Raw genomic sequence first — 17,747 nt, forward strand, 5'->3', positions numbered from 1 at the left:
TCCTCCTGTTCATACAGATCATTAGAAGATCCGTTCATAATTTAAATGTAAGTGATGGGAGACAAAACCCACAATCGTTCCATGCAAAAATAGGCAAAAACAGGCTTCAGCCATCCACATCAGTCAACCAATGATGATATCTTGCAAAGTTATTGTCTTTTTAGTACAGAATTACCTGTTTGTCTTTCCCCAGAAAGTGGTTTGGACATACCTTTCCATTCCCTTGAATGAGAAAGTGTGTCCAAACTTTTGATTGCTACTTTATTTCCACCACAGCACAACAGGAATCACTCTCTGTGCTAAAAGGACAGTAATTTTGATTTGACTGACTGCAAAAGTCTCATATTAACTTCAGATAAACATTCTGCTCAAAACAAGGAGTATGGTATTGTCCCTCATTAATGACATTGTACGTGCATAACATACAAAATATCCCTCTCAACCATCATTTATGACCCAGTAGAAGTATGCAGTGTTGTATTTATCTGCAGAGATTAAGCATTCTGCCTGTATTTTCTTATTTTATTGTGTTCGAGATGTTTTTGCTAAACTAAAAGTAAGTTGCCTAAATATTTATAGTATTGCACTATCTATATTATGTTAATATTATGGTAATATTAACAGAACACATTTCAAAACTTCCATAGTCAATATTTATTGTGTTATTGTTTTTGCCCAGTTTAGGACCACTTTCAAATTATTATTATTAAGTTTTTGAACAAGGTTTAATGATAGCTGTAGCGGCTAAGCCTAAAACTTAAAGCCACTGAGGGGCTGCATAGACAGGCTAAAACGAATCGACGCGCTGGCTACTGCACGATTATAGCTTGTGTGAAACAAACAGCTTCCAGATTTGCTTCTCACCGTTTCAATGATGTTCAATAACATGCAAGGTTCCATTGCCAGTGCATATAAAGTCCATTCAGCTGTGTCACAGACAACAAACAAACAAATGTGACGGAGCAGTCGAAAAACTGTGTGCTCAACCGTATAGCAACACCTGACACCTGACAGAAAGTTCCCACCTATACAGAAATGTACACCCAACACCATGAGGACACCTACTGGACCAATTTGGTACCTTGACACACATTCACATAGAAATGGCTCCTACAATAGCTATAGGTTTTAAGTGACAGGACGAACAGAATCTGCACAGGACTAAAGGACTGTGTCATGTGTGTATAGATAGAAGTTACAGTTGTACAATGAAAAGGTCATATTGTTTCTAATGAATAACACTTATCCGAGGACAGTACCTTGAGGAACTCCTCTTCTAATGGGGAGAAAAGAGGACCTAATATGACCTACTTTGACTCACTGTGACCTATCAGAAAGATAACTAACCATGACCTAACATTGTCAAGCCCAAAGAAGAAAGTCTTTGTAAAAAGCCCAAGCTGAGATAATTCTCTCAGACTTCAGAAAGCTCCCTCCAACTGATATTATTCAGCCATTTTTCAGGCTGATTGGTGCCCCCTATGACAAGTAAATGGTATTATCGGTGAAGATGTACTGACCAGGAAATGTAGGTCTTTAAACTTGTCAGCCTGGTGTGCTCTTAATTAACCTCAAACATTTCTTTGGCTTACTTTGTTCTGTAATGTCTTGTTATCTATCAGCTCATATACTCTGATATGTGTATGTATCTACATGCTGATCTATCAGTCAGTGTCTGGATCAAGCATTGAAAGAAATCTCCACTTCCTCATTGTACAAATGCCTGACCACGAAACAACACTGTGTGTCACCTACTGACCCATTTGTGTATTTCCTGCTATGGTTTGATTTTGGCTTGCCCATCTAGCAATGAATAAGTCACCAAAAATATTATTTACCACATGTTTAATGTGCTGTATACAAAATTAGTGATCATAAATTAAGCACAGTCAGATATGAAAATATATCTTAAAGGGGACCTATTATGCCTTTCCTTATTTTCAGTCATATACATAACATTACAAGGTTCATACTAAATATGACAAAATGTCAAAAAATTAGGTAAACTGGCTTCAGACTCCTGTGATTGCTCAGGTTCTGTTTTTCCTGTTTTCAGCCTGAAGCAGGCCAATCAAAACAGAGTAAGGTCATCAGGAGGGGGGCCTTAAAGAGACAGGAGCCAAGACTGCTTGTTCAGAGACATAGGCTGAACTGAGGGGCTGCATAAAGAACCAGTATAAGATAAATATGGAGTTGTTTGGTGGTGCAAAGTTACTCTAGTGGAGTCCACAAATACAAGTACAAAGTTCGAAATGAGCATAACAGGCCCCCTTTAAGGACAATAAAAGCAATACAACTAGTTTGCTTCTTTATCATCATCACATTATCAAAATTATAAGCAGTATCAAAAATTCAGATCAGTTTCCTTTTCATATTTCACCAGTGTTGATCAGAGCTCAGCATAAGGTCAAGTACAGAGAAAGACTTCTTTCAGCCAGCAGGATGTACAAGCTAAATCCCTCTTCTGGCAAACACAAAAGCAGCATTTAATCACTTGAGAAAAGATTTAACCAGAGGGATCTATGCTAGATGGACAGGAGAGTGTGTCTGATTAGTGAGACACTTCCTTGGAGTCATATTCCTCTATAAATTTCTCCATTGCCTCCACACAGCGTTTGCCGATGTCTCTGAGGTTCTCCTGCAGTGAGGACTGGATGGATTGCTCTAGGGATGGGTCCTTTGCAATCAGCATCTTTACCACAAGGCCAAACATTTCACATTCCTGATAGTACACCTGTAAGACACACAACCACAGAGAGTTTAAATGGGATGAAGGGATGAAGAGTGACAAGAATCAGTAAAAAAAAAAAGAGAGAGAAGACTAAGTGGGAGAGCTGGGGGGGAGGGGGGAAGGAAGAGCACACAGCAAATGAGTTGAGTGAGAAGTCGTGTCATGTGTTTGCTATTACCACTGAATGGATTAACAATCCTGCAGAAACACTCGCATGCAGGCTGTTCACAAGTATCATGTGTGCCTGTATACAGAGTATTGGTGTACAAGTTTGCATGAGTTACCTGTTGCCAGACTGCCTCTATAATCCTGCAGCAAGAGAGACTCTCTCTCTCTCTCTCTCTCTCTCTCTCTCTCTCTCTCTCTCTCTCTCTCTCTCTCTCTCTCTCTCTCTCTCTCTCTCTCTCTCTCTCTCTCTCTCTCTCTCTCTCTCTCTCTCTCTCTCTCTCTCTCTCTCTCTCTCTCTCTCTCTCTCTCTCTCTCTCTCTAAATAAACAAATAAATATGTAATGTATAATAACTTTAAATTTATAATGAGACCTCTTCTTTGTCGGGCTCTGAGAAGTGAAGACAGTAATGACACTCAAGTTGCCTCAGGCCCATCATTTCAAAGTTTATGTTCAGACTGAAGAAAACAAATCTTTTTTTTCTTGTCTCATGTCTCCAAGCTCTTTCAAAGATATTTCCTGTCATTCTTTCTCTAATCCCAGTTTCTCTTATCTCTCCACCCTCAATCTGTTTATAACTATCCCTTCTCCCAAGGTGTGAGAGCGTGTGTGTGTGCGTGTGTGTGCGTGTGTGTGTGTGTGTGTGTGTAATCACACTCCTCTACCTCATCTATCTCTCTCCTCTTTTGCTGGATTGCTCTGTCTCGTGCCGCTGTCTGGCTAGTAGTTGAAGGGAGCTCCCCATCTCTGCTTCGCTCTCTTTCTTTGCTTTTGGTCCCTCTGTGATCTCTCTCCCTGCTTTGGTTCCTGCCACTCTGGGAAGCCTGCAAGAGAAAACAGGACAAAACAGTTGGACTGCAGCAATCAGACAGCTGGCCAAAAACATGACTGCAAACGCTGGTGATGACCGACCTGCTAATGAGCAATAGATGACTAGAAAGTAAAATTCCAAGTGTCAACTTGTAACACTGAGGCAAGCCAATTATAAAATTTGAATTTGTTCTGACTGCATATTTAGTCCATGCTAATAAATAAAGGTTTATAGAAACTGGCTTTATTAATAAATAATATGTTAACCATTTGGAGCACAGAATAGGCAACTAGCAAGAACATTAATTTAATTTGTGGCTATCTTACATACCACTGATTTACCCATTAATGCAGTACCTAAAAGTCTATATTAAAGCAGCTATAGTCAGTATTTTTATATTAACAATAAATCAAATTACTACAAGTAGAGAAAAAGAGGTCACGCATAGAGACAGGAGATAAGAGTGTTTTATCGTCTTGTAGCTCATTATTTTGATTTTACAGCCTTTAATATTATATTTTGGTTCACTCTCACAGCTAACCTACCTGCCCAACACCAAACTGCAAAAAAAAACAGTGAATGTTGCTTCTATTCATCAGGTGGCCCAAGATATACTACTCAAAATAAATGTTGCTCCACATCTGCTAAATATGAAATGTTTGCCCAATCAACTTTTTAAAATATGTCAGTGTAGAAATAATTGAATGCAGGTTTAAGGAGTCCCTTAACAGCATCAAGTCTGCAGTTATAAAGTTATAATTGTTGGTAAGTTATTAATAAAGGGTGATACATTTATTACCCCCTATTTAGCCATCTAGACCACAAAAGGAAGTAAACCAGCTGATATCTAACAAACGCACCATAAAAATTAAATGCTGCACATAACAAAACAGCTTTTCATGATTACATTTTATAGAGGGTTAGTTGCATATAGTTTAATTGTGGTCGTACCGCAAATCACAATGAAGAGTTTCACTTCTAAATGAAAAAATGTTTTCACTCAACATAATCATAATCAAATATGTTACTATTGTAGCATTAGGAAATATCAATAACTAACACTAACGTTTAGTTGTTTCAATGTTATCAAAAGCTCAATAGACACAAGACTGATTAGACTGTTGACCGACAACAATCAGAAACCAGCCAGTCACTCTTTGATTCTCTCTTTCACTCTTCCTGCACTGCAGCAGTGACCAGCAGTGATTCATCACGTGCCGCTCTGCTCTTCTTGCTGTGTTTAGGTCAGCCAAGAAATGTATGCGATCATGTTATTTCAGCCTTTTCTGCAGCACTTGGGCTGTTCCCACAAAGCTAAATCAATCTCTACTACAAACACAGCACATCAGGTAAAACTGTAATGAGAAAATCATGATTAAAATATTAACTATTAACATTAAAACAACTATCAATTTTGTTTTTAATTGAAGGTTCCAGACAATAGGTAGTGATGTTTGTTATGATGCAGAGGATTTCACTAAGAGCTGAGATTATTATTTGCACTGTTTTAAAAACCCAGGAAAAAGGCAGTCATCTTCAAATGTTTTTGTTTTCTAGTCAGAATAAAGCTCTTATAAATCATATTTCAACACCAACACTTAAACAAATCAATATTCTGTAAGGAAAAATAATATTAGGTTTTTTGAAAGGGATGAGTAGATCATCACATTTTTCCACAGTCTATAATGAAAGCAGGTTTTTCTGCTTGTGAACTTACGGTGAACTGCATGTCCTTGTCTCTGCTGGGAGTGTGCCTGGTTAAGAAAGGTCTGGTAGCTGGAAAACAGACAAAACAGAAGGTCAAAACAACACAAAAATGTGTGTACTATCTCAAACAAAATGATTGATACATGTTTGAAGAGTCCTCTTTTTCTATTCACCATGCCTGCGAGTATTTATCTTTGGGTGCATCTCTGGGTGACCATTGATGTTTAAAGCCTCCTAATCAACCTCTCTGCCTCCTCAAGCTCCTGTTAGAACAACACTCATTTTCTTTGCAGGTATTGATAATCAATTTAACTTTAAGTAAAACCTGCTGATATTTGGGAAACTTACTTTGCAAACATTGGACTGCAGTATTCCTATGTGAAGCAATAGCTTTGTTATGGCTCATTATATAGTGCTGGCTGCTTTCTCTCTCTCTCTTTCTCTCATATATACACACAAATCAGCAATGAGTCACCATCATCTCACCATCACTCTGGCACACGGAAAACCTGTTCCACACTCACGCACACACAAACGCACACCTCCACAGTGCTGCAGTGTGCACACAAATACAGTGCCTGAGTGCGAGAGAGGATAAAAACATACAGTACCAACAGCTCTGTTGTTAACAACAACATACCGAGCCACTTTATCCCAGCAACAGATGAAGAGAAATCTGAAACATGAGCTTCACAATTAGTGTTAAAACCAAGGAAACATAATCATCAACAGATCTTAAAGCCTTCCTGTTCACTTCCAGACTTCACCCTAACAACTGATGAGGTCATCCTCATGTTTCTTATACATCTACCTGCAAATAAACTATGTTATTTATCAGATGTATACTGTGTAACAGCTTGACTACTATCAACAAGTTAATAAGAGTGTTGACATAATCCATCTATTGATTCCAGGAAAAGCTTCTTGGTGATCAACATTATGTAACACTGGTTTGTTGCTACCAGAATGTGACTACCTACCAACCAACAGATACCACGATGAGCAAATGCCCTACAAGTATTTGTAATGCAAAGTGCTCATGAAAATGCTCCGTTGCCTCTGTTTGCTTGCACTGCCACCCAATGGCCATGTAATGAAGTGCACAAACATAATGTGACGCTTATGTAAATATACTGTAGATGCATGTATAAATGTGTTCATATTTACAGAGGGTGAAGACACTAACACAGAGAGTTAAGTTCATAATATTATTTAATTGTGTGGATTGTGGTGGTGTTTTATTAAAATATATTACATGTGTTTCTGTTATTGCATATAACCCCCTTGTACACATTAAATGTTTTATGTTGTAAGGCTGAAAACACCCTCCTTCCAACATCATTCACTTTATGGTCAGAAGTATGTTGTCACCCAAACATTACAGTCATATCTGATTGCTGTACATCTCATTCCAAAACCATGGCCAGTCACATGCTGCTATGAAAGCCTCCACTCTTATATCAAGGATTTCCACAAGATTTTGAAACCTGGCTGCAGGGATTTGCTCCCATTCAGCATCAAGAGAACTGGCAGAAATACAGTCAGTATAGCTGGCTCTTAACTGGTCCAGTCTACTTAAAGTGATATCAGACCTGAAGCAGTTTACATACCTTTAAAGAACTCATCTCTATCATTGTTACAATTAAATTTTTAATGTGTGTGTGCTATGTGGATAATACTGTAGGTGAAGAGACTAATTTGGCAGTGGGTGTTTTCAGATTTGCTGTAGCCTGTTTTTCTTTGATGCATGAATCAAGTTGCTTGCTTTGGATATCATGTACCTAAACTGTTCTTTTATAGTTTTATCAGCAATCTGTTGGATAACATTTGGAAAGCAAATGTTATCCAACTTCAAGCTGACTTCTTTACACTATTTATATTCTTGTGCATAAGGAATGGTGCTGTGAGTTGTGTGAGTTGCCTTTAATACTAAATAGTTGAATAGTTCCTGTTAAAAATATTGCAGTAGGACCTGTTATTACGGGTTGACTCCACTGCACAGGAAGTGGTAGCACGGTTCAGCCCTGGTGACACTGAGTGCAAAAATAGCTGAAACACACATGGCCAAAGGTGTTTGATGATTTGCGGTCGAAGCTCTGCAGACCAGTTGAGTTCAGGTTAAACTCACGAAATGGTAAATGGACTGCAGTTATATAGCACTGATCTAGTCTCATGGTAACACATTCACACACACATTCATGCACTGATGGCAGAGACTGACATGCAAGATACCAACCTGCTCATCGGGGTTGAATCTAATGCACATTCACACACACACTTGAACACCGCTGGCACAGTCATTGGGAGCAACTTGAGGGTTAGTATCTTGCCCAAGGACACTTCAACATGCTGACTGAAGGAGCTGGGGATTGAACCACTGATCTTCTGATTAGTGCAGGGGTCTTCAACGTTTTCCAGGCCAAGGACCCCCAAAGTGATGGAGAGATGGAGCGGGGACCCCCTACTTTTTATTGTTTAAAATTGTGTTTTATATTAAACTGGTCCTATGGTGCCATGTATAAATGTATGTACCTTGTTATTGTGCATTCAATACTAAGATATTCAAATAATAACAGACATCCCAACCGAGGAGCATGTGTCTGCAGACCCGGAGACCTGCAGATTCAGACCTGCAGATTCAGACCCGCACATTCAGACCCCTTGGTTTTTTGCTACAGCGCCCCCTGGTTTGTGTTATGCTAATGTTACCTACTCGTAATATGGAGGACGTGTCTGCAGACCCGGACAAAAAGGTATTGAACGTTAATCACATCGTTCGTTTCATGTCATAAAAGTTTTTGTTGAAAATGTATCTGACAGTGTAACGAACATTTGACTTATTTCTGAGTACATTGATGGTTCTTCTATTCCAGTATTTATCATTTTGTCTGTTTTCAGTGAAGTGGATGAGTTCTGCAGGAGGCTGGAAAGGCAGATGAAGAGGGAAGGAGCACTGCCATAATATAAAAGGCTATTTGTGAAAGCCTGTGCAATAAAACATTTGAAACCATTTAATTTCATTGTAGGCTATTTTAAGACTGTTTTGTCATTATAACCCCCTGCAATAGAACATTTAAAAGCATGTCATTTCATTGGAGGTTAATTATTTATTTAGTCCAAAAACTTTTCTAAAAAGTTTAAAAGTGTTCCAAGCTTCACAAACAAACAAATTAGATCTTGGTGTTTTATTTGGACTCTGCCCTGTCGAAAATCCATAAGGGGTCTGAACGGTCCAGACTGTGTGCAGTTACAGTTTTAGAGTGATTGGCACAGCAGTGATAGGGGCGGGTTCTCCTCATTGGTGTGACAGGTGTTGTGAATGAACCGGTGCCCAGCTTGAAAGAGCTCCTGTGTGTCGCTGAATGTGTGCATTGCTGACTGAAAGACATCTTCTGCCTCCATTTATCTGTTCACTACAGTGTGTTGGATTCATGTTGATGTGTATTTAAAGACATTTCTGTTGAAGACCTCTGGATTAGTGGAAGAAGACCTGCTCTTACAGCCACCCACATTTCTTTATGAACCTCACTTTGTGCACAGGAGTGAAACATGAAACGGCCTTCTCCAAACTGTTTCCAGTTACTCTTTTTATTATAATATTTTTATATTCTTTCTACAACTTCATATACTTTAAAATAACATCTGCTATTCATCTACTATTTCTGTCACAAAAGTTTAACTGCTGGACACAAGATATATCCTGCTTCATAGTAAAGTTCATTTACAGTGTATGTGTGCAGTGGACTAAACATATGTTTGGCTATATAGTGAGCTTCTGATGTGTATATTAAGTAAATGTTCAAACATAAACTTACTGGTGTTTGGTTTTGGAGGTGAACTTCCTTCTGCTCCTTCTCTCGGCTCGTATCGCTCCTTCTCTCGGTCCCTCTCCCTCTGCTCATATCGCTCCTTTTCTCGCTCCCTCTCCCTCAGTGCAAGGTGGTGAAGTTTAGGATGGAAATGATCCCTCCGGTTGAAGTAAGAACGGTGTTTGAAGTAATGGTAACGGCTGCTGAAGCCAGGTTTATAAAATGGATGATCATCTCTTGGAAAACTGCATCATTGGAGGGGAAAAGCTTTCAGAGCGTTGTCGCCATTGTCAATACTTTGCAGGTAAATAAATCAACAGCCTCGATCATGTGGAAATAGAACACACTGAAAGGAAAACAAAATACAACATGCTCGCTGTCCTCAGCCTTTCAGTCTTACCGAGGCTTGTAGAACGGCCCTGCAACCTTGGATTTGGAAGAACTGGACATCCATGCCCTCGGCCTGGATGGACTTCGCACTCTTCTGATTGGCCTCTTCTCATCCTGAATCAACAGGGGTAAACTCATTTATCACAGTGTGCTGCTTACAAAGAGAGCAGAATAATCTTTTGAGACATAACACATGAGAGCAGGACGTACTTTAGTGGAAGATGCAGAGCTGTCAGCGGGCCTCTTATCTGCAGACTCGTCACTGTGTTCTCTGTGCCACGACATGGAGCCCTACAGAAAGAAAGCTATGTGTTAGTATGGCGTATGAGATTATTAAAAAAAACTAGTCAATTTATCCATCAGTTGATCATTAGAAAAATAATTTGAAACTATTTTGATAATTGGATCATTTCAGTCATTTCTCCAGCTAAAACATTATTCTGGTAATCAAGCATTATCATTTATCTTGGTTAGTTAGTATATATATATATATATATATATATCCGAGGATGGTGTCCGGCTAACACAAGCCTCATTTACATTCACATTTCCAGATATTATCACAATCGTTCACATTACACAATCATCTCTCACCCTGACCTTCTATAAACAAACATACACACTCACTGACTCACATTAGCTAAATCAAATAAATAACAGATTGACCAATAAGTAGAGATCGTTAGTTGCAACTTTAGATATTTGAATAAAAAGATACATATTCCTGCACAAGATAAAGATGTTTTTTACGTGTTCAAAAGTACACCGGATTTTTGAACTATGCATGGTTCATTAAATTTAGTGTGAGACAGAGGAAATCAACCCAGCATCCAGGAAATGTAATTTACATTTAGTGGTTGTGAACTCTACAAGTGTCATGAGAGCGCTAAACGTCTACCCCACACATTAAGAGATAAATATTAAATATGTATATTAATATATTTTATAGAGGTCAATGATAAACACTCTGTCATTACAGTTGCCTCTTGAGAGTGACACTGTGGTCAAATAAAATACAGGTTATTAATGGCCTACTACTCAGTTTCTAGACAATAAATCTTTACATCTTTATTATCTATATATCTATATCTATATTAATTTAGTGCTCTTACACAGTGGTTCTCAAATGAAGGACCCTCGTTTGATAAGATCTTGTCCCAGGGTACCCCATCTGATAAGATTTCTCTTTTTAGAAGTTTTATAAAGTGTATGAAATCCACGACCAAAATAGTCATACACCCTGACACTCTGTTACGTATTTGGGATTATAGTGAAAATCAATTATTCCCCTTTTTGCTGGGAACCCCCTGGAAACCTCTCAGGGACCCACTTGAAGTGGTGGGGGCATTGAAGAGTCGGCGAAGTGTCACCACATGTCCACCACATTTCTACCATGTACTTGCTCGTGTAATGCTCATTAGTGCCCTCATGTGGTAGAACTGTGTTAATCTCCTCTGCTGTTAATATACTTGATATTTGTACACTATGTTTCCTACGTATTTGTAAGATAACTAACATTTTTTTTTGTTGGTACCCTGGTTCTAAGATATTGATTCAGCTTTAAATGATTGATATTAGAGGTAATAAAAAATGCAAGTTGTTTAAAGGGGGGGGGGGGGGGGGGGCATGTTAGCAGACCTGCCTGGCAATTAAGCACTTCATGGCATCTGTCAGCTTTCTCCCTTTAAAGGGTTTTTACCTTGCTGGGTTGCGGGTCCTGTGGTCGTGCTTGATCCATGCCCTCCAGTCTGCAGGTCGATGTTTAATCTTTGTCAATGACTTCACTTCTTCTTCTCCGTAAATCCACACCAGGAAGCGCGCTCGACTTCTCAAAAGTGCCTCATCGGTAAAGCTGAGAAGTAACTTCTTTGCATTTCTGCTTCCTTCACTTTTTCTGAGCTCACAGGCTGCAGTCTGTCGATAAGTTATTTTATTATTTCGTGTCCTTTTCAGTTAAATATCTCACAATGTCCACCAGCAACTTGCGTTGGGCAAGAGTTGCGCAGAAGTGTTTTTACTTCCTTTTTCAACAACCGCCCAATCAGCTTTGACTACTGCAGCCATAAACTCTTATCAAAACCGAAACATTACTGTACTGCTTTAAAAAATCACGCAGGCGCGTTACACAATGGGGTGAATTACAGTAATAGGGTTAGGGTTAGCGATATTTCGATATATGAATAGAAGAAATGGAAAATAAAAAAGTGTTTCTTGTGCCTAATTGCTCCCTGACGTAGGAGAGTTCAGGAGGCTGACGATCTAAATGACCTTCATTCATTCAATAAAAACTGATTAATGACACCCAAGGCCGAAGTGCATGCCCACATGTGGTCATTTCAGCAATTACATTTTTTTTTTTTTTTTTTTTTTTTGTTGCTTTTACAGATAGTATAGCAATGTAGTTATATGAGGTGTGTGTATAAATATTGGTAATAATAATTGTCAGTTTGCCTAAAAATAACATTAAATAACATTGCACATTTAATGTACTTAAATGCAATATTTCGCATATTTTGAGTCATGAACACAATCTGATAACAATAAGCATCATTGCATCATCCTTAACATTTAATTAGTCAGACTTCTTTGTCACGGACCTGTTGGAGGATTGCCCTGCAACAATCTATGGCTTCACATGTGTGGATTGATAAACCAGGTTTCATTTGACAGCAGTCCCAATCATTAGCACTTGGCAGAAAAAGAAACATTTGCATTTGAGTTTAGGTGACTCACATTTGTCAGATTATTTTGGCACATTACACTAATTCACCCCTGTCACACCTATTTACTTCCTCATTGACGGCAGCAAGGAGTGACACTTCTACAAATAGTCTTCACTGTTAACCTCATTCTTCCTGTTGTAATGCTATTTCTGATGAGTGAAACTGTGATCAAATACATGTTTATTACTCAGGTTCTTCAAGGACCTGTGATCCAGGTTTATCATTTAGGCTACTGTATGTTCATGTTTTTAAATGACTTACTAACAGTGCATCTTTGTGCAAATGTGAATAAAATACAAAGATAAATGCAGAATGACTTTATTGTAGTAAGTGTATGTATCAGGGCATGTGAGCTCACAAATCATTAACCCCCCTCCACTCACCAGCACAGTAAATGAGTTACATAATTGTTATTTTCTGTGTTGTGGTGAAAATGTTTCACCACTGTCACAGTTGTGAAACATTTTACAGAGTGTCAATAATTAAATATGTTTTAACTTAAAGTCTGTCATCACAAAATGAGCAAAGTAACAATGTGTAACAAATAAAAAACAAAACATGTTCTGTTCAGGGAGACTTTTAAACCTGCCTGTTTCTATAATAAATTATAATAGACCTTAACCTATTGTAAGTGTAATATTGGTTGTTTTACCCAAGACAATATGTTTGTTATATAGATTTATATCAAACATCAACAGAACATCTACCCTTGTACTGTGTCCATGTGTTTGATTGGTATTTTACATACACAATAGAACTATTTGTGCTGAACATCATAAATATCACACTGTAACCTGTTTTGAAAAACTAAAAATGTAATTGTTAATTGGTCCTTTTACATTGCCTGAAAAGACATAGCTTGAATGGCCTCTCATCATTAAGGTGAGGATGTAATGTGACTAAGCAACAACCTATGAAGTAGGCCGCAGTGTGCTGTCATGTTTCATTGAATTTTTTAATCTAACAAAATAATTGGTGTTATAACACTTCTTTTGTTTTTATGTGTTTCAAAGACAAAAATATTTGTTCAACTGAACAAAAAAACTGTTGTTGGTAAAGTTAAACTCTTAAGTGAGAAGTGGCTTTAACTCAAAGGTAAAAACAAAAAACAAAAAAATCCCTAAATACCATCAACCACATCAGAATGGAAGAGAGTTCCTAGAAGAAAAATTATTTTTTGTTTACAATTTCAAGGAATGACATCATGAGAACAAAGAAAAGCTGAGGCCATCGAATAATGTTAGAAAATGTCTGAAGTTTTGTGTTCCTATCTCCACCCACTGTGTCTCCACCCATCACACTTTTTCCTGCCTGGGGACAGAAACAGACACAAACATAGGGAGGGAGAGAGAGAGCGAGAGAGAGAGAGAGAGGGGGGGGGGGGGGGGGGAATGATTAAAACTAAACTAGACACCTTATAAGATGACTTGGAGCAACGTGATCTTGTACTGGATCTCACTTGAGGCCCATTTGGAAAGGTAATCCTGAAACAAACATACAATACTGAAGCTGATTTGCCCTCCTGCTGGTCTCTGGTGTTGTAGTGTTTGGGGTTGAGAACTTGTTGGAGCAGGTTTTCAGTCTTGTCAGGTCAGTGTTGCTAATTGCCCGATGGGAATGTTGAGCTGTGTTTGTCAGGTACGTGTATTTCTATTCAAATGAGACGGTAAGAAGAGAAGTACAGTCAGATTTGAATGTATAATTTAGCAATTTAATACAGTAAAACTAACAAAGTCAGCTTCCCTAAGGTAATCACACGTACCTGCACTTTTGTGTGTTGTGTATTTTGTGGTGTCAAATAACTGTTGAAGATGTAAATTCCTTTCTAACTGCTCGGGGGAGGGTAACCAGGAGCCAGACGCATTATTAGACACAATCCACCAACATCTCAGTTGTTCTGTTTCTTTTTATTTCTGTTTTTTAGTAATAATCCTTGATTTGAATTAGAAATGTTTCATTTATGAGAGAGGATTTGTTTTCTTTTTCACAGCACTGACGCTGAAAAGGACATCATCATCATCTAACATCCCAAAGTCCCTGCTAACTTTGTATTTTGAGTTAGGGTTTGACTTCATGGAAAGACATGAGGTAAGGATGACAACATTCATCATAGCATCCTGAGAATATGATCAAATGATAATTCTGGTGATATTTTTTGACTTCCCAACTTTACTGTCCTGTCTTTAGCACAAACATACTTCTTTTTTAAAAGAGGCTAAAAATGTACAGATGGGCATTATAGATATTTATCACTCTGTTGTATCGCTCCGTCACAGATGTGGGGCACTAGTATGTACACACAGCTGGATGGTGGGTTTAAATCAAGATAAACTATGATGTCCGTGTTCTTGGTAATAAAGTGCTACCCAGTGCAGCAGTGTGGCTCACTGATGAGTTAATCATTGTTTGTGTACAACAATTGAGCTCTATAGCACAAAAGAACAGGCTGCATTGCTTTGTTCACACCTGCTGATCAGGTTTACACCTTGTGCAGCAGCCTCAGGTATCAGCATACGATTGTGTGTGTGAACAGGTGAATTTTGATGTATTTTAATGCGCTTTGAGTGGCCAGACAACTAGAAAGGCTCAGTATAAATGAAGTCCATACCAGTCCATTACAGACAAAACTTGTTAGGATCAATTGCTGGTTGTAGTTTTTTTTTTCATTTCTTAACAATCAGAAAAACAAAGAATATCACCAGACTTATCCTTACTGTCTGAGTGTATCAATGATCTGAAAATGTTTGATTTTAATGTGACAAAATCATATTTTATAGGGTGCAAACTTACTCAAGAGCGCAGATCCTGCAGGAGTTAAATATGCACTGCCAGGCACTCGCCGGCAATAAGAACAGAGGTTTTAAACAGGAGTTTGAGGTAAGTTTGTTTAGAAATTGATTTTGGTTTGTGAAGCTAGGAGTAGGCTATTAATCGTGTGTGCTAATGTCTTTTGCTCTGTTAAGGATCTTAATGAAGTTGGCAAAGACCTCTCTACCAGAGTTGGGGAATTGGAGGCTAACAGAGTAAAGAACAGATACCCCTACATTTTGCCATGTAAGCATGAATTAGTTTAACTGTTTAAAATAAGTAAGTTTAGTAGTGTTTGAGACATTTATTTGCCTGCTCTTCATTTTGTGTTCACATCCGATCATAGATGACCACTGTCGGGTGAGGCTATCCATCCAGAACTCCCATCCACACACTGACTACATCAATGCAAATTATGTGCCTGTAAGAACTCATTGACTTCCTTAACTTAACCGATAACTCTGTCTGTCTGTGTATCTGCCTCTGCTGGTTAATGACTAAATGTGTGTCTGTATTCAGGGTGGAGGAACAGAAAGAGACTTCATCTGCACTCAGGGTCCGCTGTACAACACCATGGCTGACTTCTGGAGGATGGTGTGGGAGCAAAACGTCAGGATAGTCGTCATGGTGACAGCTCTGAAACAGAAGGACATAGTGAGAAAAGATACATTTAGTCTGTGTGCATGCCTGTTGCATGCTAATCTCTATTTACCTCTGACCTCTCTTATAAGAACAAGCTCATTATATTAATTTGAAATTTTGGGAAATCATTTGGGAAATGCTCTTATGTCTGAGAGTGGTATCGTTTTTTTTTTTTTAAATTTAGCTCATAATGTTGAACTATTCCTTCAGTATAATAACAGGAAGTTCCATACAATTCTTAAAGGAATCGACCTTGCAGCTTATTTTTGTGTTTGTAGGTGCTTTGTGAAAAGTACTGGCCTCCGGAACGAGGGACAGTTTATCATGGACTGATCCAAGTGACGACAGTGACCTGCAAACAAGGTCCAGACTATTTTATCACCACTATTAACCTCAGACAGGTGAGTGTGGGACTCATTCATCATCCCATCTGGCACCTTTAAACTGCTGCTGTTGACTTCTGTGTGCACTGACCGTACCTGTAATCTATCAAAGAAGAAGTCCTTGTTGTAGGATTGAAGGAGGGTGGTTTGTTTTTCAGAGAGACTGTCCAACAGACAGGATAATCACACACTACTACTACCCTGCCTGGCCAGATCGGGGCATCCCCAAAAAAGTGTCCTCACTCTGTGCCTTCACTGAGCATGTGCGGCAACATTTGAAGGCCATTCCACGCCTGGGGCCAGCTGTGGTGCACTGCAGGTGTGACCTCTGACTTTGAGTCCATCACCATCTCCTCTAAGAAACTCATATTGTTAAAAAAATGTGCCTCTGCTGGATTTAATCCTCTAATCCTGTCAAGTGTGTTTGGAGGTTTATCAGATTGTTGTTTTTTAAAATCCTCTGTCATGTGTTTCAGTGCAGGTGTTGGCCGATCTGGGACATTTGTAGCACTGTTGTGGCTGATGCAGCTGTGTGCGAGGGGCATCCGGCCTGATGTCAGAGCTGCTGTGGAGGACCTACGGCTACATCGAATGTGGATGGTCCAGAATCTGGTCAGTTCAGCACTAACACTCACCTGTAATGGGCATTATGGAAATTTGATAATATGCATATGTTCACAACACAAGAGGAATTATTATTATTACACAGTATATATATATATATATATATATATATATATATACATACATGTACATATACATATATGTGTGTGTGTGTGTGTGTGTGTATGTATAAGCCAGGTTCAATATTCAAATGGGCACCAGGCTGTTGTTATAAGACAAACTTGAAAACTGTGATACTAGCGTTTCAGTGTTTGAATGCATACCTGTGATTCACTCAGAGGTATTTCATTGCATCCTTAGTAGTCATAGACCATTTACCATAAACTCAACCATCCTATTTACCTGCTCATTCCTTTGTGTGTACTCAGGAGCAGTACATATTTATTCATCAGTGTCTTCATCACTGGCTCAGCGGAGGAGCCTCAGCATGGTGAGGATACAGAAATAAGCACACTAAATTGAGTTTCAGCACAGGCAGCGTATTATTAGTCACCATAACGTATGATGACATTTTAATTAGGTGTCTTCTCTTCTCTCAGCAGCCCCCAGACTCAGGGTGCCACTTCAAACATTAACCACGCTTTGGATGGGCCTCACAGCTCCTCAGGACCCAGAGACCGAACGGGGAGGAGGAGACATCACCATCACAGACAGAAACCTCCATCAGACCAACCGCAGAACACAATGCAGAAGATTTTACACCCTGGAAACCTGCTGAGGAGGTTGCTGCCCTCCTCATCAGTTTAATCTGGGATCACAGACCTCCTGAACTCACATACTGTAAAGCTGATAAAAAAAACCAAAGACAAGCCACAAGACACTGCTGCAAGGCTTGTCAGATAATTTGTTGCAGCTGCATGACGACAGGCACTGAAGGCGGGAAGCTGGTCTGACAACATGCAAAATAAATGCTGATGAAGAAACCACACACACAACATTACATAGTGTACGA

The 17,747-nt window shown here is 38.9% G+C and overlaps 2 protein-coding genes across 2 annotated transcripts; one reads left to right on the forward strand and one right to left on the reverse strand.

Annotated features, from left to right (window-relative positions):
• Positions 1–1,855: 1,855 nt before the first annotated feature.
• LOC128357283 (periphilin-1) lies at positions 1,856–11,626 on the reverse strand. Its single transcript, XM_053317600.1, has 7 exons — positions 11,315–11,626; positions 9,826–9,906; positions 9,626–9,729; positions 9,232–9,470; positions 5,427–5,485; positions 3,564–3,722; positions 1,856–2,734 (listed from the first exon to the last, which is right to left on the reverse strand). Exons 1-7 carry the CDS (start codon positions 11,351–11,353, stop codon positions 2,552–2,554), a joined length of 864 nt encoding a protein of 287 aa, XP_053173575.1. The 5' UTR covers positions 11,354–11,626; the 3' UTR covers positions 1,856–2,551.
• Positions 11,627–15,158: 3,532 nt separating this feature from the next.
• Positions 15,159–17,542, forward strand: LOC128357614 (receptor-type tyrosine-protein phosphatase V-like). The gene is made up of 9 exons (XM_053317980.1): positions 15,159–15,215; positions 15,302–15,392; positions 15,493–15,569; positions 15,666–15,842; positions 16,067–16,189; positions 16,330–16,490; positions 16,648–16,783; positions 17,164–17,225; positions 17,335–17,542. The coding sequence occupies exons 1-9, from the start codon at positions 15,159–15,161 to the stop codon at positions 17,540–17,542; spliced, it is 1,092 nt and encodes a 363-aa protein (XP_053173955.1).
• The last annotated feature ends 205 nt before the right edge of the window (positions 17,543–17,747 follow it).

The sequence above is a fragment of the Scomber japonicus genome, chromosome 4 (assembly GCF_027409825.1).
Source record: "Scomber japonicus isolate fScoJap1 chromosome 4, fScoJap1.pri, whole genome shotgun sequence".
NCBI lineage: Eukaryota > Metazoa > Chordata > Actinopteri > Scombriformes > Scombridae > Scomber > Scomber japonicus.

Bases quoted from the DNA above. Each gene is read 5' to 3' on its own strand.
- LOC128357283 (XM_053317600.1), bottom strand. From the start codon at position 11,353: ATGGATCAAGCACGACCACAGGACCCGCAACCCAGCAAG. The intron at 9,471-9,625 runs GTAAGACTGAAA...CCAATGATGCAG, and splicing joins GGGCCGTTCTACAAGCCTCG to TTTTCCAAGAGATGATCATC. The intron at 3,723-5,426 runs GTAAGTTCACAA...TTTCTCTTGCAG, and splicing joins ACAAGGACATGCAGTTCACC to GCTTCCCAGAGTGGCAGGAA.
- LOC128357614 (XM_053317980.1), top strand. From the start codon at position 15,159: ATGCACTGCCAGGCACTCGCCGGCAATAAGAACAGAGGTTTTAAACAG. The intron at 15,216-15,301 runs GTAAGTTTGTTT...TGCTCTGTTAAG, and splicing joins GTTTTAAACAGGAGTTTGAG to GATCTTAATGAAGTTGGCAA. The intron at 15,570-15,665 runs GTAAGAACTCAT...GTCTGTATTCAG, and splicing joins TCAATGCAAATTATGTGCCT to GGTGGAGGAACAGAAAGAGA.